The sequence below is a fragment of the Convolutriloba macropyga genome, chromosome 5 (genome assembly GCF_964194025.1).
Source record: "Convolutriloba macropyga chromosome 5, txConMacr16.3, whole genome shotgun sequence".
In the NCBI taxonomy this organism is placed as follows: domain Eukaryota; kingdom Metazoa; phylum Xenacoelomorpha; order Acoela; family Convolutidae; genus Convolutriloba; species Convolutriloba macropyga.
The window spans coordinates 14,614,459-14,641,396 of record NC_134472.1 but is presented as its reverse complement, the minus strand read 5'-3'; the positions used below and the strand labels follow the sequence as shown (position 1 = coordinate 14,641,396).

At 36.0% G+C, this 26,938-nt stretch overlaps 3 protein-coding genes across 4 annotated transcripts in view; 1 reads left to right on the top strand and 2 right to left on the bottom strand.

Annotated features, from left to right (window-relative positions):
- The window catches only part of LOC142339162 (dynein light chain roadblock-type 1-like), a 237,378-nt gene that overhangs the window by 2,224 nt on the left and 208,216 nt on the right, over window positions 1–26,938 (bottom strand). Inside the window, exons 2-4 of the mRNA XM_075388956.1 lie at window positions 8,298–8,338; window positions 7,835–7,910; window positions 5,093–5,260 (exon numbers count right to left, since the gene is read on the bottom strand). Of these exons, the coding sequence (XP_075245071.1) occupies window positions 5,093–5,260; window positions 7,835–7,910; window positions 8,298–8,300 (247 nt within the window). The 5' untranslated portion in view covers window positions 8,301–8,338. The remainder of the gene's footprint in view (window positions 1–5,092; window positions 5,261–7,834; window positions 7,911–8,297; window positions 8,339–26,938) is intronic.
- The window catches only part of LOC142339158 (transitional endoplasmic reticulum ATPase-like), a 622,037-nt gene that overhangs the window by 530,910 nt on the left and 64,189 nt on the right, over window positions 1–26,938 (top strand). Inside the window, exon 2 of one of the 2 annotated variants that reach the window (XM_075388943.1) lies at window positions 22,119–22,442. In XM_075388943.1, the coding sequence (XP_075245058.1) occupies window positions 22,143–22,442 (300 nt within the window). In that variant the 5' untranslated portion in view covers window positions 22,119–22,142. Of the gene's footprint in view, window positions 1–21,959; window positions 22,443–26,938 lie in introns of those variants that run through there. The other variant, XM_075388942.1, reaches the window with a different exon arrangement.
- LOC142339826 (tumor protein p63-regulated gene 1-like protein) lies at window positions 14,031–15,123 on the bottom strand. Its single transcript, XM_075390122.1, has one exon. It carries the CDS (start codon window positions 15,068–15,070, stop codon window positions 14,261–14,263), a length of 810 nt encoding a protein of 269 aa, XP_075246237.1. The 5' UTR covers window positions 15,071–15,123; the 3' UTR covers window positions 14,031–14,260.

The following is a 26,938-nucleotide window of genomic DNA, read 5'->3' as shown; positions in this document are numbered from 1 at the left end:
TGACATAGGTTAAACAATAACTTGAAAGTTCAACGAACAGAAAAAATGACTGTTTTTGTTCCAACCCCCCACTTTAGTGGGGAGGAACTATATACTCAAATGGGTTTTTTGTTCAGTCAATTTTGGCCGATCGATATATTCATCGTAGAGATTTGTGAGAGGTATCATTAAAAAACAGGTACATCTAGAATATGGGATTTAAAAGATTTTTTTGAATTTCGTTTTTTACAGGGAGTTGTCGAGGTTTGTTTTGTGGTGTTTTGTTGTGTCAGGGTTGTTTTGTGAATATTCGAGTTTTTATTCACATTTTCCGTAATTTTTGCTATAATTTGGCTAAACTTTATAAATCAAAATAAGTTAGATAAGTTACAAATCAAAACAAAATAATTTTTAACGGCAGAGTTTATTGTTACCGTTAGAGATAGAAGAGCGTTGCTGAATAGTTTGATTGGAGATTTTTTAGCTAAAAATTTTGATAAAATTTTCAAAATTCAGACACTTTTAATCAAAAATTGCACAAAATATGCCTCTTTGGTGCACTTTGTTTAAGTTTGCCGAAATTGGAGACCTCGAAACAGCTGACACAATCTCCGTAAACTCCAAAAGAGAGCTAATTGAAATCCGGCGCCCTATAAAAAACGCCCCAATCGAAAATTTTACCGTTTTTTTTGCAAATTTATCTCAATAATTATACAAAATGCATCATTGTTTTTTTTTATTTTTGAAATTTTTCAATTAACAATTGGACTAATTCGCAAACATTTCAAGCACCTGGGTGCTTTGTTGTACGCGCGTCAAAATCAGGGATAGGTTTGATATCAATAAATCTTTCAATCAGAAATATTTTTTGGTGCTGCCTTTTTTAAAAAATATTTTGCTTTTGTTTTTTTTAATGTTGATTACCATTTGGCTCAAATTTAAAAATCAAAATAGGTTAAAACTTTTAACGGTAGAGTGTTATTGTTACCGTTAGAGATAGAAGAGCGTTGCTGAATAGTTTGATTGGAATTTTTTTCGCTAATCTAAAAAATTTGATAACATTTTCAAAATTCAGACATTTTCATCAAAAATTGCACAAAATATGCTTCTTTGGTCCTCTTTGTTTTAAGTTTGCCAAAATTGGAGAATCTCGTTGATTTTTTGTAGAACGAAAAATTGAACTTTCTCTTGGTTAAACGTTGAGATAGTCGTTTTACAAAAAGACTATGATGTTCAAAGGCGCACAAGTTAAGAATTAATTTTCCCGCAGTTAAAACTTTAATGGATTCATCAGTGTGGTTTCGTAAAAGTGTTTGTTCAATTTTTCACTTCTGCTCGTATTTAAAGTTTATAGTCTAATGATTTAGTCTCACTAATAACAGGCGCAATTAGCTCTCGAAGAAGTTGCAAATTGAACTGTCTACTCTTTTAGTCGAAAGCTTGTTGACCATGAATTTTGAAAATATTTGTTTTTAAAATACAACGGAATTCTGAGCTTTTCCCATCATATTTCTCTTAACTTGTAGCTTAGTATACCTATAGACAAGACACATCCCTTATCGACTGAACAAAAATTTGCTCCTTATAGCGATTCTGTTTTCCTCAAATGGTCTTTGTTCTTGGTACGACGAGTTTTCAAAAAATATCTTGATTTTTGCTTTTTCGTCCATTTTTATAGGTTTATTTTTTGTTTTCACAGTATCACAATAATGGGCGGTCCTCTTGCCATTTAAAAAAAACGCAATCAAAAATGTTAATGTCCTTAGTGAACAGCTTAATGTTTAATTGGCTGGGACGTTCTTCTTTTTGCCCTTATTTTTCCTTCCTTTGTAGTCGTAAGAAATATTCTGGATCACGAAAGGTCTATATCACTTTCTATGGAGCTGTAAAGGAATATCAGTGATTTCAGATACAAAAGTTTTTAGTTCAAAATTATTTTTCAAAAAAAATGCAACGTTTTTTTTTAAACTTTGCCCCTTTTGCTCAGTTCTTGTCAACTTGTTGTCAACTTGCATTGAGGAATAGTCCCAAATTTTTTCTAAGGAAGTACAGGTTTATCTTCTTTAGTATAAGTTTTACCAGATGCCATTTTGATTTCGTTATTAATGGTTTTTAAAAAACGGAAAACGAGTTTTGGTCGTAATTATTAAAATTTGTAATTGATGATTTTATCGCCGTATTTTCTGGTAGTCATATTAATGACAGATCTCTTCCTCCCTCTAAGGTAGATTGCTTCACTCATTTAGTAGTTTGTTAAACAATGTATATTTTTTCCTCATTTGGTTTATCTCTTCCTCATTTGGTAGACAATTAGAAGAAAGATGTAGATGAGCGAGGCTTTAGCGTCAGATTTATTACTTTCAGCTCCGATACTGAGTAAAATAATTTGCTATTTCTGGACCTATTGAGCCAAATGAATCTAAATTAGGTACTGTGCGAGAAAAAAACCAAAAAAGTCGGAATTTTTGTCATTTGTAAAGTTTTCTAAAAAAGATTTGAAAATCCAATATTATTCTTTACAATAACCCCATCTAACCAATTTTCCTTTTTCTGATTTTCTTTCAGATATTTCAAAAAGCTCCTCTTTCCCAACATGCAATAAGATTTGTAATTTTAAAAGCAAACAAACAGTACCCTTAGGGTGCTACAAAATAATGCCCATTTTTCTCTTGGATGCTCAAGCAAAAGTGAAAAGAGGGAGCCGGGCTCGCATGTACATATTGCCCCATTTTCATTGTTGAAAAATGTTGGAACAATAACTGCCATTGAAGCAACTTAGAAAAGAATAGTAATCTTATTTGCTTTAACATTTGAGAGAGAGAGGTCAGTAAGGACTCAGGGTGATGAGAAGGCTTCAATAAGGCGAAAAAAATTAAATGCAGACCAGTTTTTTCTGACTTTATACTCTAGCCATTTGAAAAAAAAACGCAAACAAAAAATTTTAATGTCCTTAGTGAACAGCTTAATGTTTAATTGGCTAGGACAGTTTTTGTGCAATTTTGAATTTTTTGCCTGCTTTTGTCGTTCTATTTTTGGTAGTCGTAGGACATATCCTGGATATTGAATGGTCTCAGTCACTCTCTATGGAGGAATAAATGAATCTCAATGATTTCAGTTGATGCAATGTTTCTGATCAATTTGACATTAATTCTTTTAAAAAAACAACGCATTATTAAACTTTCCTTTTCTTCATTTGTTGTCGACTTGTTACCAAGTCGCATTGAGAAGGCCCATATTTTTTAAATTACAGGTTAATAAATAAGTACAGGTTAATCTTGTTTAGTATAACTTTTATCTTTGTTCTAGGCACAACGAGTTTTTATTTAAAAAATTATGAATTATTGCATATTCGCCCATTTTTGTTGGTTTTTCTCAGTATCTTCACAGTATCACAATAATGGGCGGTCCTCAGGCCATTTGAAAGAAAACGCAACCAAAAATTGTTAAATTTCTTAATGAACAGCTTCATGAATAATCGGCCGGGGCACCGTTTTGTTGCAAATTTCATTTTTTGTTTTTACCGGTATTTGGCGTTCTTTTTGTAGTCATCTGACATATCCTGAAAAATAAAAGTCTCAATCACTCTTTATGATAGAATACACGATTCTCTCTGTGATTTAGATTGATGCATATTGTTTCTAATCAGATTGAATTAATTCTTTTGAAAAAGCAACGTTTGAATAAACATTGCCCGTTTGCTAATTCCTTGTCCACTTGTTACCAAATTGCATTGAGGAAAAGTCATATCTTTTCTAATGAAGTACAAGTTAATCTTCATCAGTATAAATTTTATCTGATTCCATACATGTTTTTAAAAAATTGACAACGAGTTTTGGTCTTAATTAATACTTTTAAATTCTTGATTTTTATCGCCGTCTATTCTGGTAGTCATATTAAGGACAGGTCTCATCGGCCCTCTAAGATAGATTGTTTTATTCATTTAGTAGTTTGTTGAACGGTGTTTATTTTTCAAATCTCTTCCTCATTTGTCAGACAATTAAGTGAAAAATGTAGATGAGCGGAGTCGGAACTTTATGTGCGAACGCACACTAGCAAGCCTCCTTGTTAAAATTTACTCTTTTAAAATTTAGCGTCAGTGTCAAGTTTTATTATTTTCAGTTCCCATATTGAGAAAAATATTTTGCTATTTGCGGACCTATTGAGCCAGAGAAATCTAAATTACGTACTGTGCGTAAAAAAGAACCCAAAGAAGTGAGATAAATATTTCCAGATAGTTTATTTTGTATTTGTTTGTTTTTTGAATTTTAATCCCCACCAAACCAATTTTCCTTTATTTTCTGGTTTTCTTTCAGAAATTTCAAAAAGCTCCCCTTTACCAACCTGCGATAAGATTTGTATTTTTTTTCAAAAACAAAAAGTACCCCCCTGGGTGCTATAAAATGATGTCTCGTTTTTCTCTGGGAAGCGTAAACAAAAAGTGAAAAGGGGGGGGCGGCCTCGCATGTAAATATTCCTTCATTTTGCATTACGGAAAAATGTTGTAACAATAAGTACCATTGAAGCAACTTAGAAAAGAATGGTAATTGCGGTAAATTAACCTAACTCTGAGATATGATATGCTGCACTTCTTATGAGCTTTAACATTTGAGAGAGAGAGAGAGGTCAGTAAAGATTCAGAGTGCGGAGAAGGCTTTAATAACGGCAGGGAAATTAAATGTAGAGCACTTTTTTATATGACTTTCTGCTCTAGCAGCTGAGTTCAGCTTCGGATTTCTGAATTAGAGAGCTACATGTAAAACGTGTCAAGTCAGGGGCGAAGAAGCCAAAAGAAGATAACCGACTAATGTCAGACGAACTACTCCCAAACGACTAAGGTGGGCTCAATATTATTGTAGCATGCTACAAACATAGAAATTTAGATGATACCGTGAAAAAATTCACTCAAAATTCAAAACGGTCAAGCAAAAATTTGATTAGAGAACACTACTATAATAACTTCTTCAAACTTCGTTCGAGAGCAATTAATAAGGAGATATGATGCCATATAAATCCTATGCTATTTGTTCTGTATGGAAATCATATATGATCCCTTTCCGATAAACAGGATACTAAAGGAAAATCACTTCAAATGAAAGAATAGTTATGTTCGTACCAGGAGCGATGAGTATTTCGTTCTTCTTTGACCTGACTCTGATGAAGGTGACGTCATTCTGTGGGTCGATGTCTCTGATCATCCTCCTGCACTTCTCCACTAGACTGTGTTCTGCGTGTGTGTAGTGGTTTGTAATGGCAGCGTCCAAATTAGAACGGATCGGGATACCTGAAACACACAATACAAATTAACAGCAGATGTAAAATTAGAGCAAGGTATGAAGACATTCTTCAGGCGAGGAGAGACTTTATTCATGTATTAAGTTATCATTACTTACTAATCGCAGACCTCATTCTTATCTTATTTATTATGACAAAATTTAAGACAATTAAGATATATTTTAATGCCCGTTCATTATATAAAAAGAACTGTAAAATTACGATATTAAAGTTTTAACTATTCGATATTTAAAATTGGAACTCTGGAACAACACAAATTGAACGGAGAGAATTAAGACTACAGTGTACTTGAAGCGTGATTCGACATTTTTAGTATATTTTCACATATTTTTTTAGATGTCCACGTATAAAAAAAATCTGAAAAATTCCTTAAGTTATTGGATACAGCGGGGTCGGGTAATTTTTAGACAAGCATGAATGCCGTTGATATTCAAAAAGACCGCACATTTTTCATTTGATAGTTATAACAGGAAGGCTCATGCACAGCTACCTCCAACCTAAGGCTAAAAAGAATAACCTGAAAGCTCACATTACAAGAGCATTTACGCGGAGAAGAGCAGAATCCTTTAAGCGAAACAAATTTTCTTCATAAAAAACTCTCTACTGTCATTTTGAATCCTCTTTGATATTGATACATAATTCTCGCAATGTAACTCATGATGGTGCTAAAATTTCTTAAAACAATGGCATTTTTGCTTCCGAACTAAAATTCAAACGCATATTAGTAAATTGCAAAACAATATATAATGGCGCTAAATGAGTAATATTCTGTTTCCATTTTCAATTTTAAGACTAGTTCTTCTAAGAAGACCTGTTTGCCTAACACACGGACTGCTTCTCATCATGCGAGTTCACACGATTACCTTATTTCAAAAATGTGCCAAAGTCTGTCAAATTTTTTTTTTCGTTTTTAAAAATTTTACTGCGTTATCAATGTTTTATGCTCTTAAATCACTTTTCACCCCCAACAACTTCCCCTGAAAAGTAATTGCGTCAACACTTTCAATAACAGACACGTAATTATTTTGCGCTGGTTTCAGTGGGAGACTAAAGTTAGAAAAAAATTAAAGTTGCTTTAAGGAAAATATATGCACTTTAAGATATATACACCAAGCAAAATAAGCACTTCACACCACTTTCAGAAAACGTTAACAACATTTTTTTAAAAAAATTAGAAGCTATAGCAGATAGAATTTAAACAAATGGTTTAATCGGCTTGAAGTAGTGAGACGTTTTGGTACATAACAGCATGGAGTAAACAACCAACTAATGTCGGAAGAATTGCGCTCGAACGACTAGTAGGAGCTCGTATCTATTGCAGCCTTCTTCAGTTTTATGGTAGCCACTAAATTCACTAAGGAGGCTTCAAATGACTTCATTAGAGGTTATGATATACCGTTATGATATGCCGCCACTTGAGTTCAGCTGCTGAAACTCGTGAATGAGAGAGAAATTTAGATCACGCAAAGCAAAAAAGTCAAGGGCGAATAAATTTACGGTCAATACAATAATTGCTTCAAAATTCGTTCGAAATCAATAAAAAACATAAAACGACTAATGTCGGAAGAATTGCTCTCGAACGACAGGCGGGTGGAAAAACATTTGACCCCTCCGGGATTCGAACCACTGGCCTCACTATCCATAAACATACCCACTGACCACTCGTCTAACAGGCCCTTCTCTTCGCATTGCTGCAGCCCACTTTATATTAGCAACAAGCTTTACTTAGGAATGAGAGCAATAGAGATCACACAAAAATGAAGAACGAAAGCGTGAACGAGTCAAGTCACTTGAGAAGTCAAAGAATGTTCTAGAAGAAAAGCGCAAAATGGTCAAGCAAAAAAAACTTGCATAAAAAAGACGAACACGTTTACAATAATTGCTATGCGTTCAAGTGCAATTAAAAACGTTATAATGATTCCTTCTTGTTTTTCAATTTTTCAGAACCGTGTACTGCAAAAAATTCAAAACACATTGCCTGAAGTGAAAATTTCTATCTACGAGCACCAATTTAGACCTGTTTTAAATCAAAATCTGCCTATTAGTTAGTATGTCTGCTTTTGTTGTGAATTTTAAGAAATGGAATTTATAAACAGAATTAGAAAGAATCTTGAAATAGATTATTTAGTTTCCTTTCTACGAAACGAATCTTGATAAATAAAAAGAGCTCACATCTAATTTTTCATTCTGTTTTCCTTTATTGTTAGTTCAAATCCTTTAAACATTTTCACGCCCAGCTCAGCTGCATCTCATTTGATGGTCATTTAAAAAACGCTTTCGATGCTTTCTACAAAAGCTCGATGTTATAACTTAAAAATTTTATCTTTAACAAACCATAAAATTAGTTCAAAAGAGTTCCATTTTAATTTTTGTGTTAATGCAACCATCATAAGAATAAGGCAAGCATAATGATTTATTGATTATTCGGGTAGTGAACAATTGAAACATTCTATGATAATCTTATTACACGAAAAGTTACAAATATCACACCAGCTGATTGAAAGCTTTCTATAACATCCCCTTTTCATGTTTCGTTAGTACTGAGCAATGAGAGGCAACTAACCATCGTTGCTGGCCACTATGACTCCCTCGACACCCTTGTGCTGCTGGATTCTCTTGATAGTCTCTTCTACTTCACTCTACAACAAAATTTAACTCTCAATCAATTGACGTTAATATAGTTATCTCCGACCCGCAATGTAACAGTTTTGAATTACTTGGAAGTGATCAAACTATAGCGCTCTAAGATCGGAAAACTAGACTATAATAAACTACTGCACACACATACACTATAATGAAAACGAACACATCATTCGCCATTTTTGCTTTTTAAAATAAGTTTGAAATATGCTTTCGAATAAACTTTCATACAATGCAATACCTAATTAAAGTTGTAATATGTTCAATCTCAATGTTGACAGCCATCTCCATTTCTCTTCCATTAAATATTAAAAGCTCACAAACGGGACTCGCGATTTATAATTTTCGAGAAGCGTCATCTTTTAATTTAGTTTAACTACACTCACCATGCTTATTGAGCTGGTTTTCGTCAAACACCAAACTATCTGAAAAACAAACACAAATTGACAAAAACGTTCAAGTTTTGAAGTTAACAGACCAATAAATCTTCCGTTAATTAATGCAATTGATCTTGCGACCTCATGTAATGAGAGAAAGAACGTTATATCAGCCTGGCTTTTGTAGTCATTTCGACCTCACCTCTCCCTCCCCATCTCCCTCTCCCTTGGACCCGGAAAAAACTTTAAAGCCAATGGGGCTTACGATTATTGTTATAAACCAAAAAGAAAACAAAAATCCTCTAAAATGTACAAATATATAAAAATCTCAAATATTTTATGAAGTCTCGTAGTAAAAAAGCCAAGGAACGAAAGTTTGAAGCTAAAACTGTTACAAGGGTTAAATTATAGCTCACTGCAAACAGGTTGTGACATGTGTTTACAAAGACTGAACTACAATTTGACAAATCTATTTTAAAAAACGACAAAGCTCAAAAACCCAAATTTGCTTCGGGAACAAATATTTCCAAAAGTCATAACAGATTTAAGATTTCAATAGAAAGCGATGGATTAAGTTGCAACACCTCAGAAAGCCAATTGGGCCTATTAACAATGAGACCACGCCACGACCCCACAAAATAACAAATACAAAACAAACACACAAAGAAGCATATAAATAGTGCCTTGTTGAATCACACTATTCAAGGCACTATAATTATAAGATGTTACCCGCAAGAACTGTAAATCATCCTTTTCTCCTCATCCTAACATCAACAAGACTTCCCTATAATAGGACAACGTAGACACGACAACAAAAAGAAACCCGAAAATTGAACAGTATATAAATCTCGAAAACTTTTTTTTGAAAATGGTCAAAGCAATCAGTCACAACGTATAACAAAGCGCAAAAAAAGTGGATGAATCATCAAACGAAACTGAGATGTGTAATCAGTGAGATTGAGTTACATGGTGACCAAATTGAAAGCAAAAAGAGACAGTTGAAAAAAAATTTTTTTAAAAAGATTTAATTTGAAAGTCATTAAAACAAACAGATATAAAGTGAAATCTTTATCTAGGTGGAGTTATACGTCCTGGGGAAGCCATTGAGACCTATCGTTATCAGGTATATGGCGGACAACAACAAAAGGAAAGACAAAAAACAACAAAAAATCCACAAAATTTTGCGAGATAACTTGGTCTCAGCCCAAAAAGCATAAACTATTCAACAAAAACAATTAATATATACAGGTACGCATTTTTCAAAGCTGCTTATATTTTCTAGTATGCTTTCTTTCAATTAGATTTGCCAAATATGTGATAATTCGAGAAGGAAACGAAATGGACTCATAAAAAATGCAATTATGCTCAAAAATGAAAATAAAAAAATTATTTGAAAACACGTAGTATCAAAACAAGGAAAACATAAATTGAATATTGAACCATTTCCAATAATAAAGTATTACTCACAAAGAATTGCTATTTGCCTGTTTTTACTGAGGCTGCGCCCGAAGTTGAGAGAAATAAGATATAAGTGGCAAAGTTCAAAAATTCACCGATCTTTTCTTAAAACAAATATATTCAAAGTTATAAGAGACATTAGATAACAACTGAAAGAATTGTCTAGGTGTAATAAACTGCATCTTTGATTGGGGACACTAAGTCGTTGGGCTACAAAAAGTATTACAAATGGAAGCAAGACTCAAGACGTCTATAAAATTTTTACAAAACAATTGGTCAAAGCCCTAAAAAACCTTGATTTTAACTCTTAAACCATATTATAATTTCGTTGGACATCATTTTTGCGAATATTATCTGTCAATAATTGGGCCCTGATTTGAGATTCTTCAGTAATTTACATTAGAACATTTACATAGCGGAAAAGCTTTGAAAAAAAGGTCGCGCCCCATTTTAATCTAAAAAATTTTTTCTCGTAAGGATCCACAGTGAGATCAAGATCAGCCCAGATATTGCTGCGCGTCCAATAAAACATTCAATTGTCCAAATGATTGCGAAATAGATCAATTCTTAAACAAAATTTTCAGTTTGTCAAAAAAAATGCTTTTTTGTAATAATCGAGTTCAAATTTGCAAAAAACTTGCACAATTACGATCCAGAAGACTCACAAAACCAGCGGGATTTTAACTAGCTCCTCTTTGAGCTTAAAATATATTCAACCGCAGTTTTAAGCTGTTTACTTCTAGCAATTATAAAGCAAGTGGGCTTAAGGAGCAAATGTGGTATTATTTTTCTCGAAAAAAAATCTGATTTTTGAAAAATTTAGCATAAATTCTAGCGAAAAAACTCGGATCGAACAACTCAGCAACCCGCTTTTATCTTTAGAGATGAAATACAAAGCAGTACAGATAACAATTTTTACATTTTTTGAGGCAAAATTGACCAAAATGTGGTCAAAAACACTGAAAATGTGAACAAAAACAGCAATTATTCACAAAACTTTAAACCTCAATAACTGCCTATAAAAAGCGAAACGTGAAAATTTCTTTTTTATTCCTTATTCTACGCTGGACTGGTTTTCTAATGAAACCACTCACAACCCTCTACGATGATTATATCGATCGGCCAAAATTGACTGAACAAAAAAACCCATTTGAGTGTATAGTTCCTCACTCCCCACTAAAGTGGGGGTCCGAACAATTAGATTTCCTGAAAATGGCAAAAATTGCGAAAGGCAAAAATGAATTTCATCATTCTAACCAATCATGGCTGCATATAGATCACTTTTATCAAGCACAAATGATAAAAGAAGCCGGTTCGAATCTGTTAGGCCGAGTAAGAATTAACCGCCAAAGTATCTTAACTTTAGCCGAATGGGATCTTTTCAACAATTGCCCCCGCTTTTGCAAAAGGGGGGCTATGCTTGAATAGATTTTAAGCGAGCGATTTATTAACCAATCAGAGACGACTAATACCTTTCCGTGTATGCTCATACTGTGTTAAACTGGATAGAATAAAATGCGCCATGCTAGGACAATTAGACGAAATGAATACAAAGCGAAAAGAATTTCCGACTGGCGGGTCGGTGGGCGTGTTTCGCCGCGATAACCGACCCGCGATTTCCGGATTACATCCAACAGCGCGTGAGAGGCATGGCCGTGAACAGCGGTCCGCAATTGCGCTTAAATTGATATTCGGCTATCTAAACTGTAGGCCAAATAATATTGTGGTAAAGTATAGCACAAAAGGGGTGGCGATTCTCTACTAGGTACCAAAGGGGGGGCAATAGTTAAGATCCGCCGAATGCAATTTTTTAACGAGGGAAACCTTAAATTCTCTTGAGAATCGCTATCTTTGTTTTGTACACTAACAAAACACTTTCTCAAACACAAACCATAGATTGCGCAGAAAATAAAATTTGATCAAAAATGCCATCAAGCGTAAATAACTAAATATTAAAATTTACTGGTTTTCTAATGACACCACTCACAACCCTCTACGATGATTATATCGATCGGCTTAATGATTAAATACGATGATTAAATCTATTCAAGAATAGCCCCCCTTTTGCAAAGAGGGGGGGGGGGGGGGTATTCTTGAATAGATTTTAAGCGAGCGATTTATTAACCAATCAGAGACGACTAATAACTTTCCGTGTATGCTCATACTGTGTTAAACTGGATAGAATAAAATGCGCCATGCTAGGACAATTACCCGAAATGGAATACAAAGCGAAAAGAATTTCCGACTGGCGGGTCGGTTGGCGCACTTCGCCGCGATAACCGACCCGCGATTTCCGGATTAGATCCCAAAGCGCGTGAGAGGCATGGCCGTGAACAGCGGTCCGCAATTGCGCTTAAATTGATATTCGGCTATCTAAACTGTAGGCCAAATAATATTGTGGTAAAGTATAGCACAAAAGGGGTGGCGATTCTCTACTAGGTACCAAAGGGGGGGGGGGGGGCAATAGTTAAGATCCGCCGAATGCAATTTTTTAACGAGGGAAACCTTAAATTCTCTTGAGAATCGCTATCTTTGTTTTGTACACTAACAAAACACTTTCTCAAACACAAACCATAGATTGCGCAGAAAATAAAATTTGATCAAAAATGCCATCAAGCGTAAATAACTAAATATTACAATTTACTGGTTTTCTAATGACACCACTCACAACCCTCTACGATGATTATATCGATCGGCTTAATGATTAAATACGATGATTAAATCTATTCAAGAATAGCCCCCCTTTTGCAAAGAGGGGGGGTATTCTTGAATAGATTTTAAGCGAGCGATTTATTAACCAATCAGAGACGACTAATAACTTTCCGTGTATGCTCATACTGTGTTAAACTGGATAGAATAAAATGCGCCATGCTAGGACAATTACCCGAAATGGAATACAAAGCGAAAAGAATTTCCGACTGGCGGGTCGGTTGGCGCACTTCGCCGCGATAACCGACCCGCGATTTCCGGATTATATCCCAAAGCGCGTGAGAGGCATGGCCGTGAACAGAGGTCCGCAATTGCGCTTAGATTGATATTCGGCTATCTAAACTGTAGGCCAAATAATATTGTGGTAAAGTATAGCACAAAAGGGGTGGCGATTCTCTACTAGGTACCAAAGGGGGGGGCAATAGTTGAAAAGATCCGCCGAATGCAATTTTTTAACGAGGGAAACCTTAAATTCTCTTGAGAATCGCTATCTTTGTTTTGTACACTAACAAAGCACTTTCTCAAACACAAACCATAGACTGCACAGAAAATAAAATTTGATAAAAAATGCCATCAAGCGTAAATATCTAAATATTACAATTTCAAAAATTGCGAGCAATCAATTTTGCAAACAAGTGCAAGAGTTGAGCTCAAAATGAGCCTATCACCAACAAATCTTAGATGCTGGTCTACGACTTGGATGAGTAAAGCCTAAAACTCCATATATGATTAAAACAAACAGAATTCCTCGAGCTCACTGAAAATTTTATGTCTCAATAACAATAACCTTAAAAATGAAATTCTTAAAATGTTTTGGTTTTGAACTCTCTCTACAAAATGAGCTTGTCTGGGATGCCCTCAAACAACCGAATCTTGTCTAAAACAAATCTGGCTGACATACAGTTATCACCTTTTCCCCCTAAAAGCGGGAACAAAAAGACTCGCTTAAAATTATGAAATGAAGTGTTTTCTTTCTAGGAAGAAGGTAGCAACATAAATAAATAAATTATTCAATCATATTTGACTATACCAGATAGAACAATAAACTACACTTTGACTGGATGAGCACAGATTATAAGCATGATATTTTTTCTAGCAATGTTATTCCAAAGATATCAATCAAAACTGTGAAATGTTATGTTTCATATTGGGTAACGGACGACTTTGATATGGAGAGGATTGCAAAGGCAGCACTAATTATTTCAAAATAACGGTTACACAAAGATTTATAATCTAAGAATTTTTTGGGACACGAGGCAGGAAAAACAAGTATTAGTAGAAGGCAAGCGGGGTAAACTATTAGAGGCTAAATATAGAAAATCAATTTCTAACAAAAAAGGGGATGAAATCATTCAAGGTAATAGGTTTCCTTTCACCCATCCGAGCGTTCAAATTTAAGTTAAAAGTTCCGCCAAGGCTTCTTAGCTAAATACAACTTAAAACTGCGATAACTATTGATGACCTCAAATCTAATTGATATGTGTGTTTATTTCAGAATGTGTCATTAGATTTCAGAAACCAATTGATTATTTAATTTGCTGTAATTGCTTTAAATTTATTGTAGACAAGCCTCGTGATCTACGTCGTGATTTACGTCGTGACCTGTACAGAGATATTTTGTCCAGGTGAAAAGAAACACATCTATATAGCCTACAGAGTTTTGGAGCAATAGCAAATAGTTTTCTAAATGGGTAATTAAATTTTTTCATTTTATGGAATGGTGCCAATTGACTTAAATGAACAAACAGTGAAAAAGTTAAACTTCTTATATAAGTAGAGAAGGGAGCTAATTATCTGATCGAAGTCTAGAAGTGAACACCGCCTCTATCTTTAGCATAGGCCAAGTGACTTTGATTAACCACAAACGAAGACAGACCCAGCCGAATGTTCATCTCGATCTGCTCCTCCCTTATTTCTGGATTATGTGGAGCATCTGGATGACCAACTCTGTATTTCTCAATAGCCTCCAAAAGATCACCTTTAAAAGATTCGATTGTGTAGCGATCATTTTCACCGTCTACCCGATGTGCGAGAGGGTGTGATGTCAAAATACTCCAAGGAAGATGTTTCGAAAATGGGTTCCAGCTCTCAGACACCGTCACTGGACCGGTCAGTCTTTGATAAGATATCTTTACAACCTTTTCGGGTCGCGGCCACTGCAAGGATCGTTTCGGGAACACCATATCCCCAAATTGCACGCTCGAAATGCACTTAATACTCATTCTTGTCAACTCAGACCACTTTTCAGTGATGAAACTGTAGTTTACACTCAACACACTTTGTTCACAAAGAACGACAACTCTTTCTCTGTCATGGTTCCAATGATCAATTTCGGTTAAAACGAATAGTTTCAGAAAGTCGCCGTCCAAATCGTTGATTAGACATTCGGTTCTCAATTTCTCACCGGCCCTTTTCAATCTTTCTTCGCTGTTGGCGAAATAAAGATCTGCCTCAAGTTTTGCCAATTTTCGGGGCGCAGGAGGCGGAGGATTATCAGCCGGCGGAGAGTTAGTTACATTCAAATCTACATTTTCCGTAGCCGTGCCGTTTGCATCGCTCGTTTTTGTCTCATTGAAACTTGATTCTGATTTTGTCTCAGCTTCAGTGGTAATCATTTTCTTTACCAGTCAATATCTGAAGAATATTCACAATTCTACCAAAAATTGTTAGTAATCATACTATACAGTAGAAACTATAATTATTCTCAAGCTTAAATTTGAGAACTTTTCATTTATATCACTGAGTTATGCATCAGCTATATCATAAAGAAAATCGCAGAACAATTTTCTCTAGTGGATAAAGTGGTCGGAAGTCAAACAAGCTCAAACTTGTGTAGAATTTTATGTAGAGTAAGACAAAAACTCAAAAAGAAGTCACCGGGCAATTTCAGCTTCCACATGAAACCAACGAACATTTTTGTTCGTCAGTTGCTTTTCGCTATAGAGGACTTTGGCATAATGTTTCATTAATTAATGACACATTATGGCAAAAACTTGAAATCAACGCTGATTTTTAACAGACCAAGTTGTCAATTTCTGAGCATGAGCGAAATGCTACGGACGAACAAAATACCGCTCGTGCTATGAAGCTTTATATCAATCAATAGGTGCCCCCAAAAAAACGAAAAACAGCTTTATAAAATCCGGGACATATAAAATGCGATACAAAGACTAATCCTCAACTATACACCAGCAGAAAGCTAATTTATTCAGTGATTCTCTCGTGTATTTTACAAATCAGATCAAATCACTGAAACTGTAAACTACAAGACCGGCGAATTTAGCAAGTATAATGAGCAAAAGGGATTCGGAATATTTTAGTAAAACTCGACAGTAACAGCAATATTCAAAGACGAGGACAAAGCATCTGTGGAACGATACAGACCAATAACTTTGCTGCGTAACGTCTCGAAAGTTCTAGAAAAATTTATATTTGACGAACTGCACGCAATTTTATAAGAAAGCTTGCATAGCTCTCAGCACGTCTTCAGAAATTGGAACAAGCAAATCAAAGACCAGAAATGTAACCAGCGGAGTACCTCAGGGATCAATTTTGGGGCCTCTGATGTTCATCATCTACATTGACGATCTCCCCGAAGAAATCTCAGACATCCCGGCCTTCGGATACGCGGATGATTTCAAAGCAATTACCCACGGTGAACACGAATGCGAGACCACTCTCGGGGAAATACAGAAATGGAGCAAAGCAAACCATATGGACCTAAATGTTAGCAAAAGTAAAACTCTCCTCATCAGAGGGGATCTAGCCCAGCGTGACGAAGCAGGTCTTGAAACCGTTGCCACCCAAAAAGATCTCGGAGTCGTAATGTCTCGAAATCTCTCTTGGAGCGCAAACTGCCAACTTAGAACAACCAAAGCGTGGAAAGCCTTCTACACACTCAAACGAAATGTTTCGAGCAGAACCTCAATGGAAACGAAACTGAACGCTTACATAGGATACGTAGTGCCCGTACTCACTTACGCCTCCCAAGTCTGGTACCCTTCGAAGACTGACATGAAATCAATCGAGAAGATCCAGCAAAAGGCAACAAAGTGGATATGCGGTGGAAACGACGAATACCATCAAAGACTCGAAACGCTGAAAATACTCCCACTCTCCATGTACATGGAAATGCACGATGTCCTCTATCTCCTCTCAATCCTAGAAGGCAATTACTACGTCCCCGAAGACAAACTGCCAAAGCGAAAAGAAAACGAAACAAGACAAAAGCAGGAATTTGAACTCCCCAAACACCGACTACATAAATCAGACGAAAATTTTTTCTTCAGAGCCACAAAGCTATTCAACATCATCAGTAGGACAACGGAGAAGCCAATGACGAAGAAACTTCTGACAGAGATGTACCAAAACTATTTCCACAGAAGCTACAACGAACTCGACAGCTGCACCTGGAGACTTCTATGCAACTGTGGAATCTGCAATCCAATGAAAAAACTCGTGCCAAACGAAAACTGAAGGGTTCCACACCCGAGGGCTCCGACCCTAAAGACTCTCCTACTACTACTACTACTACTACTACTAAATCAGAGATCAGTAATAACACAAATGATCTGATTCTTTGATAATCTGGATGTTACGACTCCAATGCTAAACAATAACAGGTTCTATAACTTGATTTCGAGAAAGCATTTGACAGTGTCCCCCACCAATTGTTACTAGAAATGCAAATGTAGAGGAAACTTTCTGAAATTCATAGCTATTTATCTGATAAACAGAAAAAAGTACATCACAGTAAATGAAGTAAAATCCGAAACTGTAAAGGTAGAGAGCGATTTACCGCAGGGCTCTTTCCTAGGTCCACTTCTCTATAATTTATGTTGACGACCTCCCTGATCCGTCCTTGAAATGTAAAGCATTTGGCTATGCAGACGATTTTAAGCTAGAGACAATTGACCATAATACCTTGAACGATATCAGAACTTTCGAAAAGTCGTTCCTAAAAATGGAATGAATCTGAACGAAAGTAAATATTACATACTACCAATCAAGGAATCAACAGAGCAGATAGAGATCACCGTAAGCCGGAATAAATTAGAACTTAAATGTGTAAAAAGATTTGGGTGTAAAAATTGTGCTGGAAACCACCACAAAAAAGCCATGAAGCAAAGCCTTGAACTTTTTCTACTTTCTTAAGCGCAATGAGTCTTAGACAGTAAATGCAAACTTGAAACTGAACTCACAGAGGCTATGTAGTCCCAGTAGTTGCCTATGCATCTCACTTCTGGAGACCGAAAACTAAACTAAAGGAGATTGAGCAAGTACAAAAACGACGACGGCTTCGATAATGAACTCATGGGAACTGAGTTACAGCGATAGACTGGAAACTTTAAAATAACCGCAGCTCTCAATGTACTTCAAGCTACACGATGTCGTACTCATGCTTAGTTTCCTACAAGTGAAATATGACGTCAAAGTTCCCATTAACGATTCCAAAATTGATACCGCTTAATGTAAAACAACGCAACGAAAATTAGACATACGTGAAACTAAGGAGGCTAATACCATAAAAGCAGACAAAAATTTCTGGATTCGAATGAAAAAAACATTGAATGTAATCGAGGAAGAAATAGGCCGGCGCTCCAATTAAATGATCAAATTATCAGATTAATTTACTGGAACTACTCTTATACCAGCTACAATTTGAAAAATACCTGTTCATGGACCCTTCAATGCAACTGTGGAAGCTACAACGTGAATCAGAATATCCGCTCAGCTGTAAACGAAGGGTGAAAACCCGACGCCTAATATGTAGTAGTAGTAGTAAGAGTGGAGACTTCTGGGTTACGCCCAAAGGTGTAGACAGAACACCCTGTTTGATTTAGTCCATGTTTGAGTTTTGAATGTGGGCTGCATGAGCCACACTTGCAATATATTCTTCATGTGCATTTTGAAGACGTTAAATGATTGAAGTAAAAAATTGCAGAAGGTTCCGCTGATGCTTTTGTTGTTCATTGGCTCCCCTAACTTTTCATGTCTTTTGAGGACAGTGTTGTTAAGATACTTGGAGCGGATGAGAAAAGTTTCATCAGTTCTACGAAGTGGAGTTGGTGGAACTTTGTCGGCTGCATTGCCTTGCTTTTTTCCTCTCAAAATTTAAATTTACAATAACTTCGTACTTTCCAAGAGCGAGAGATAGTAATAGAAGCAGACAGTGGAGTTCCATATATAGAGAAAGAGGAAGTAGTTTTAGCTGTATTAATCTAGCTTTGTAGTGAATTTTGTAGTTAAAAATCCACTTCGTGGCAAGTTCTTGCATGTCATGAGGGCTAAAGTACTATTACATAATAGTTGTTTAATTGAAGCTGAAGCAGTTTGGAAATTTTTCTGCATCCAAGTGAGTTATTTTGAGAATGCTTTCTAAGAACAAGCTTCAGTGCTAACTTTTTAAGGTGACAAATTATCACACGTAAGAAAAAGCTCATTAAAACTGATAAGTACGCAACAGATCCTTTGTTTGAGCATAATTTGATTTTTAGCGATAGACATTTACAACAAAGCTGAGTGACAACTCCAAAAACTTAAAACTTTCTCGAAGGCTCGTGAGGACTTTCCAGTTATAAGCCATTAAATGTCGGTAGAGAATACACAAAAGATCCCACATTTTCTACAAAATATTGATACGGATATTTTCCGTTTGTGCCCTCCAATTGCAGAGCACGTCCGTTACGTAGTAAATCATCATGTAAAAATTTGGCACGTGCGTCTGGGGGGTGCAAATAATATGCGCCCACTAAGCTGGGGACACAATCGGAAAAGATCCTTTGTTACATCAACGTTATGCAAAGCTTTAAGCCTGAAGAACTCTCAAATTGTAATAATTAATCCTAATTAGACCAATTTAGGAAAACTGATAAATGAAAAACAAGCTAAACTAAGAACTCACTGCTTTTCAACTTTTCTGTAAAATTAAAAATAAAGAATTTCAGATTGCTTATGAAGAATTTCAGAAAATGCAAAAAAAAGAGAGAATTAGAATCAATTTTGAACACTTCAGGAGTATATTATCGAATCACATGTTCCCGCTTTTGTGATTCGATAATGACCCCGTTCAGTCTGACGTGTTTTTTCTACTGCTTTTTTAATATCTACATCATAATCTCCTCGAATAAGGGATAATAGAAACAAAAGATTTTGCATTTCTACATAGAGACTCAGTGGTAACAGTTTTAAGGTCACTAAGCAATTCCGGTAGCTCTGATATCAGTTGAGCATCCATTTCGTTGCATGGTGCTGGACTTTTTCAAATTCGTTGAGGTTACTTCTCCTTGGTAGCCACGTTTGAGAGGCATCTGGAATTTGGAAAAATTAATTGATTCGCAATAATTGACTATTAATTGATTGCAATAATTGATTGGTTACTCTATTTTAATTGCAATAATTGCCTGGAACGACACTTAATTGCCCAATAATTGGCAGAAATCGAAGCAGCATTTTGTTATGTCGCAAACATGCAACTAGAGAAAAAGTTCCCATATCAGAAACTCCTAGCACGGATCGTAACCATTTGCGTAAATTTTTGGTTAAATCAGGGCAAAATTGTTTTCAAATCTGCAAAAACAATAATTGACAGAACTCCAATTTTAATTGATCAATAATTGCAACTATTGCAATAATTGATTTTTATGTTTTGTCGATTAAATTAATTGATTGCTCCCCTTTTTGTCTCGCCAATTAAATACAATTATTTTTTCAAATCCCTGAGAGGCAAAGACGGCAATCGGTACAAGAAATATCTAGTTTATACATTTAGTTTCACTTTCCAGTCACATGAGCCTGACAAATTACGTTTTATTTGAAAGAGTGCGCTCATTACTTTCCTAGACCTACTAAGGCAATTTTCATTCCAACTTAAGCTTTGCTGTATAATGATTCCCAAATCACGTTGAGACTTGACTGATTCGAGATCTTTCTCCCCAATTTTTGCCTTGAAGCTCTCTTTTATGTTAAGTATATGAGATTTCTTTGTATTTAGTCTCATTTTGTTGGTCTCAAGCCATTTCTGAATAGTTTCTGTTGCCTTATTCATGTCACTTTCGTTGCGCGCTATCGCTATACTTGGAGACTAGTGAGCCGTAAGAGCACTTATTACCCGCTGGGCGCTACCTGTTAATCCCGTTATTTAGAACGAAAAGTCAAATGGGTCACAAAAATCGGTCCAGCTAAAAATCACATCAAAAAAGACCAACAGGACTAATATAATAAACATAACCGACTAACGTCGGGCGAATTGATTGCTCTCGGGCGAAATGACCGGCGAGCGGTTGGCTTCTTCAGTAGCTAGCCACGGGGGGGGGGGGGGGGGGGGGGGGTGTACCGGTGGCTGATGGGGGCAACCGCCCTTCACACAATAAGTATAAGTCTCCAAAACAGTGAGCTGAAACAGAGCTGAAAGGCTCTAAGAGCACTTAATTCCCGCTGGGCGCTACCTGTTTATCCCGTTTTTGAGGACGAAAAGTCAAAAGCGTCAGACGAAAAATTGGTCAAACGAAAAATCGCATAAAAAAAGACCGACAGGACTAGTATAATTGCAACAAACTTCGTTTGAGAGCAATTAATAATATAAAATAATATAAATAAAAACTATAATAAACAAATGAGGAAAGAAAGAATGAATTTTTCTGACGCGTACAAATGAACATTGCAGTAGAAAAATAGGAAAAAATCTTTTACACCAATTTCCCACCTCGGAAAGAATTCAAACAATAAATGAATTTTAATGAGGATCGCCAATCAGATTTGAGTACACACAAATGCAATAGCGTATAACATGTTCGGGCGTGATATGGCCTTGAATTAAGCATCGATGGTCAAAATCTCTCCACTTCGAAATAGTTCTGCAACTGTCATGTGTGCAGAAACACAAGCATAAGTTTTAATGTGAAAGAAAGACGGCTGAGACTTACTTATCTCTGGGGGCAACTGCGAAACCCCAAAAACAACAACAATAAAAATCCAAAGAATTAACCCTAAAGCCGTAACTACTACTCTTCTATGTTCGTTTTCGATAGATTCACATCAACTAAAGCACGTTCCGCTAAGAAATGGGCACGGCCAAAGAATATATGATATGTGAACCTAACGCTATATAGTGATTTACTATTGCATTGATGGTTTTGTGCTGGTGGGCACTTTTTTCTGAAAAAAATTTGACTATTTGCGATGAAATTGTCATGTGGTATCTTGCTTCAGCCGTTAAATCGAAATTTCTGACTTATCCAGATTGATAAAATTTAAGTTTTAATTATCAGGATTACAATTTTTCATTTTCCAACTACCCAAAAAAGGGAATCCTGAACGCTTACTATAGTCTACATTGAAGATGTTTTGAGTTCGAAATTTGAATTTTTTTTTGCCACAAATGAATAATATTCGAAAACAGTTTCTCGGAATAATGATTTTGAAGAAATTACGTAATGAATTGACGTGTTCTTTTTTTTGGATGACAAAAGCCCTGACAAGAAGATTGGTGTACTACGTTACGGCTCTTTGATATGATATAGGATATTTTAAACGAATTTACTCGGCGAAAAGTTCTACCGATTGACGTCAAAATATTTACATCTTGCAAGCTTTAAAACGCTTGACTGTTGAGTGATTAATCGATTATCAATCACTATTCCGTGCAAACGTTATAATTTTAGATTTGAATTGTAGTGAATTGCAGCCATGGGTGACGCCGGAAAAGATGATCTGTCAACTGCTATTTTAAAACAGAAAATGAAGCCTAATCGGCTCATTGTCGAGGAAGCGATTCAGGATGATAACTCAGTCGTCACCCTGTCGCAATCAAAGATGGATGAGTTACAGTTGTTCCGCGGAGACACAATTCTGATCAAAGGCAAAAAACGCAAAGAAACTGTTTGTATTGTGTTGTCCGAAGACACATGTGCAAATGAAAAAATCAGAATGGGACGTGTTATAAGGAACAATTTAAGAGTTCGTCTCAGTGATGTTGTCAGCATACAGGTAATGTGATTTTACAATTGTTTAGATGCTAACTGCATATCAAATCCGATCCTGAAATTAAAATTACCAACCCTTGGCTTGTTCAAATTGGGATTTTTTTTCCTGTGTAGCTTTCATGGGGGCGCGGGGTTTTAGTTTCTAAGTCATTTTAAATGCCAGTAAGTTGTTTTGCCTCTCAGCAGCTGAACAAATACACTAAGTTGCTTGCCGCTCAGTGTTTGTCGCTGATGTCTGTTTGCTGAATGGTCCAAAGTTGCATCGGCTAGCATGCATTTTCTGACAAAAATAAAAAAAATACGCTACAAAAAGTCTTTTTCTGTCGTATTATCCACCCCCACTTGGGCGTGCTGTTCCGGCTCGGATGTAGCCACAAGGAAGCTGCTCTATCACGTCCTGCTGTTTAACGTGGGGACTCATACGGGGGACAAGCCCTCACGCCAGTCCCGGTTTTACTGTTTTGATAAAGTTTGAGAATGTTTTTCTATGACCCGACCCCCATTACTTTGTGCCCCAAGTTTCCAGAAAGTAAATTTTTGCCCCCAACCGGCAATATGTCTTCTAACAAGTATATTTGGAGGGAGTTCGATAAGGGACTTCTCATTTTCTCACCATTTCCGGACCGCATGCAAAGTAAAAAGTGACCACGAAAGATCGCAAAAGTTTTTGAGCCTTGGGACCGTAGTTAAAGGAATTCTGTGAGGCAGGACCCCTACCCCGCTATCTAGGCCTTTATGTATAAATACACGAACCACCTTTGCATGTACCAGCTTTGAAATCATAAACAAACGATAATGACAAGCAATTTCGGAACTACTGCGACTAATCTTTTGACAAATCGGATCTTTTCCGTTTGTGCCCCCCCCCCCCCCAAGCTTAGTGAGCGCGTATTTTTTTGCGCCCCCGAGACGCACGTGCCATATTTTAACATAATGATTTACTATGTAATGGCACGTGCTCTGTAACGGGGGGGGGTGCAAAACGTACTGGGGAGGGGGGGGGCACAAACAAAAAAGATCCGACAAATCTATGAGGTGGATTACAACCACAAGGCATTCAGATGAGAATGTCAAAATCCAACGAAGATTTCAGGGAAACAAACTTTAAATCCGTGTCTTTTCTGTGCGCCCAGTTATGGAAAGAGTGCTAACTGCATTGTGTAAACAGTCGGAATACCGATAGAATCCATTAGAAAACCCGATTTTTTTGGCTAAGAAGGTTTTACTTTGACAAACTTTAGAAACAGCTATGTTTCGAAAATATTCAAATAACAATAGCAATGTTTTGATATAGCAATGTTTCGAGAATGTCCAAATAGAAATAGCAATGTTTCTTAAATAGCAATTTTTCGAAAGAATAAACTCTTTGAAACAAAAAGCATTAAATATGACCCTAATCTTAATGAAAAATATGTGCGTTCAAAATGTTAACAGGCAGGCTAAGAACTCATTTGTTGATCTATATTATTTGTTGTGAACAGTGAGTGCCAAGGTTCAAAAGAACTAGACACAGCTTTTTGCATCAAAAATCCCGAAATCTTTTCTTATTGTCGATTCGGATATTTTGAGAGCCCAATTGTTCTCCGGCAATAAAAATTGTTTACATTACCTTCTTTAAAAGTTCTATATTCTCGTACCCCTTATTCTTATACACAAGAATCTTTATTATTGTTTTTTTAGTCATTTTAGGCCAATCGATATATTTGACAGACATGAGTGGTATCATCTGAAATCCTGTCGCGTAGAATATATAAGTTTCTTTTCCGAGTTTCGTCTTTTTCGTGTTGTTATCAAAAGTTTAAATTTTCAACATTTGGCTTATATTGGTTGTTTGCACATTTACCGTAGTTTTTCAAATTTTGTCCAATTATTCTAGAACGTAAAAACTGGTAACAATATTGTTATCGTTTTAACTTTTAAGGATATTGGAGGGTTTCTGAACAGTTTGATGCCAAAGCTTTGGCCGAAAGTTAAGTTCTTCATCAAAAACGGCTTAGAATGCTGTTTTAGCACCTTTTGTCCCAATTTGACGGGAATACCAACCTAAAAACTGATACTATTTTGTTTCTGAAATTGAAGGCTAATTTTAATTACGCTTCCTTTTTGAAGATTCTGGAATTAAAAATTACCGGTGTTTTTGCTAATTTAAATCGATAATCAAAATACATCAGTTATTTTTTGTATTTCTAAATATATTTAAGTGTTTCTGATTGCTTGGGTTCACTTGAAATGCGCGCCAGGTCAGTGATTTGGAAGATTTCGTTTGCTTTGTTTTGCAGGATGTCCTACTGACTGAGGTTAGAGAAAAAATCTAACCTCAAAAAGGTCAGAACCGAAAGAGCCCGATACGAGTTCTTCTACTGAATGAGCCGGATTGTAAATATTATCGGAAATGAAGTGGATTTTTTAAATCCGATTGGTCTAAAAATCCGCATTGTAAAGCTTTTAAATATCGTCAGAACAAGTTCTCGGAGCGAAACGTGTTTTTGGCAGCTGGCATGTGATTGCCACATGTGCCGAGATCAGTAGTCAAGATTCTAATCCAACAACGAGGAGAAATCACCCTCAGGATGGCGATATTTTGAAAGAATAAGCTCCTTTTAAACAAAAAGCCTTAAAGCATTAAATATGAGCCTAATCTTTATTAAAAATTATATCCGTTCAATGTGATCTCAGGCAGGCTAAGAACTCATTTGCTGGTCTATATTTGTTCTGAGCAATGAGTGCCAAGGTTCAATAGAATTAGACACATCTTTTTACATCAAAAATCCGGAAAACTTTTATTTCTCATTGTCGATCCGGATTTTTAGCCCCATAATTCTCCGGCAATAGAAAATTTTTAGCTTCTTTAAAAGTTCTATATTATAGTAGCCCATTTTCTAATACACAAGAATCTTAATATTTGTGTTTTTATAGTCATTTTAGGCCGATCGACATATTTGACAGACATGAGCAATATAATCTGAAATCCTGTCGAGCGTAATAAATGTAAGTTTTTTTTCTGAGTTTCGTCTTTTTCGTGGTGTTATCGTGTGTTTAAATTTTCAACATTTGGCTTATATCCGTTGTTTGCGTATTTCCCCTAGTTTTTGTCCAATTATTTTAGAACATAAAAATTGTTGACCATATTGTTATCGTTTAACCTTTAAGGATAGAGGAGGGTTTCTGAACAGTTTGATGACAAAACTTTGGCCGAAAGTTAAGCTTTTCATCAAAAACGGCTTAGAATGCTGTTTTAGCACCTTTTGACCCAATTTGACAGGAATACCAACCTGAAAACTGATACTATTTTGTTTCTGAAATTGAAGGCTAATTTTAATTACGCTTCCTCTTTGCAGATTCTGGAATTAAAAATTACCGATGTTTTTGCTAATTTAAATCGATATTTATCCAAAATGCATCAGTTCTTTTTAATAGCCGCACAGCGATAGCTGGGGCTATTATTGGCCTTCTCTTGGTTTTTTTTATTTCGTCGTCATGATTTTTGTTACGACCATATGACGTCACAGCCACTTTTTGTTCATTCGTTCATGCAATTTCAACTGAATTGCATGTGTGACGTCATTTTTCGCTCTTAGTGGAGCGAGTTTTTTGTTCATGCGCGTGATTAATTTTTTGGTCACACTTGACTTACCTCACTCTCAAAAATGACTTCCTCAATTTGAAATTGACTTTTATTTCAATTCAAAGAGATAAGGTCAAATGGGTGTGTGTCACTCTAAATGAAGGTTATTTCAGATCAGCTAATGGAGGCAGCAATAACTTATACAGATTTTTAATCAAAATATAACAGATCAGCCTTCAATGAAAAGACGAATTTTTTTGGTCTATCATTTTACTGTTTTTTTAAACTGCCGATCCACGAATCAATTGCGGCTATTTTCTGGCAATCTGCCAGCTATGTTTGTATTTCTAAATATATTTAAGTGTTTCTGTTTGCTTGGGTTCACTTGAAATGCGCTAGGTCAGTGATTTGGAAGATTTCGTTTGCTTTGTTTTGCAGGATGTCCTGCTGACTGAGGTTAGAGAAAAAATTTAACCTCAAAAAGTACAGAACCGAAAGAACCCGACACAAGTTCTTCTACCGAATGAGCGGGATTGTAAATATCGGAAATGAAGTGGATTTTTTAAAATCCGATTGGTCTAAAAACCCGAATTGTAAAGCTTTTGAAAAATCGTCAGAACAACTTCTCGGAGCGAAACGTGTTTTTGGCAGCTGGCATGTGATTGCCACATGTGCCGAGATCAGTGGTCAAGATTCTAATCCAACAACAGGGAGAAATCACTTCAGGATGCCAATGATTCGAAAGAATAAGCTCTTTTTGAACAAAAAGCATTAAATATGAGCCTAATCTTAATAAAAAAATGGTCAATTTGATTACAGGCAGGCTAAGAACTCATTTGTTGGTCTATAATTGTTTTGAGCAATGAGTGCCAAGAGTAGTAATATAGTGAGCTACACTCCCCTGGGTGGGTGAGGTCCCCCATGTATTAAGATAG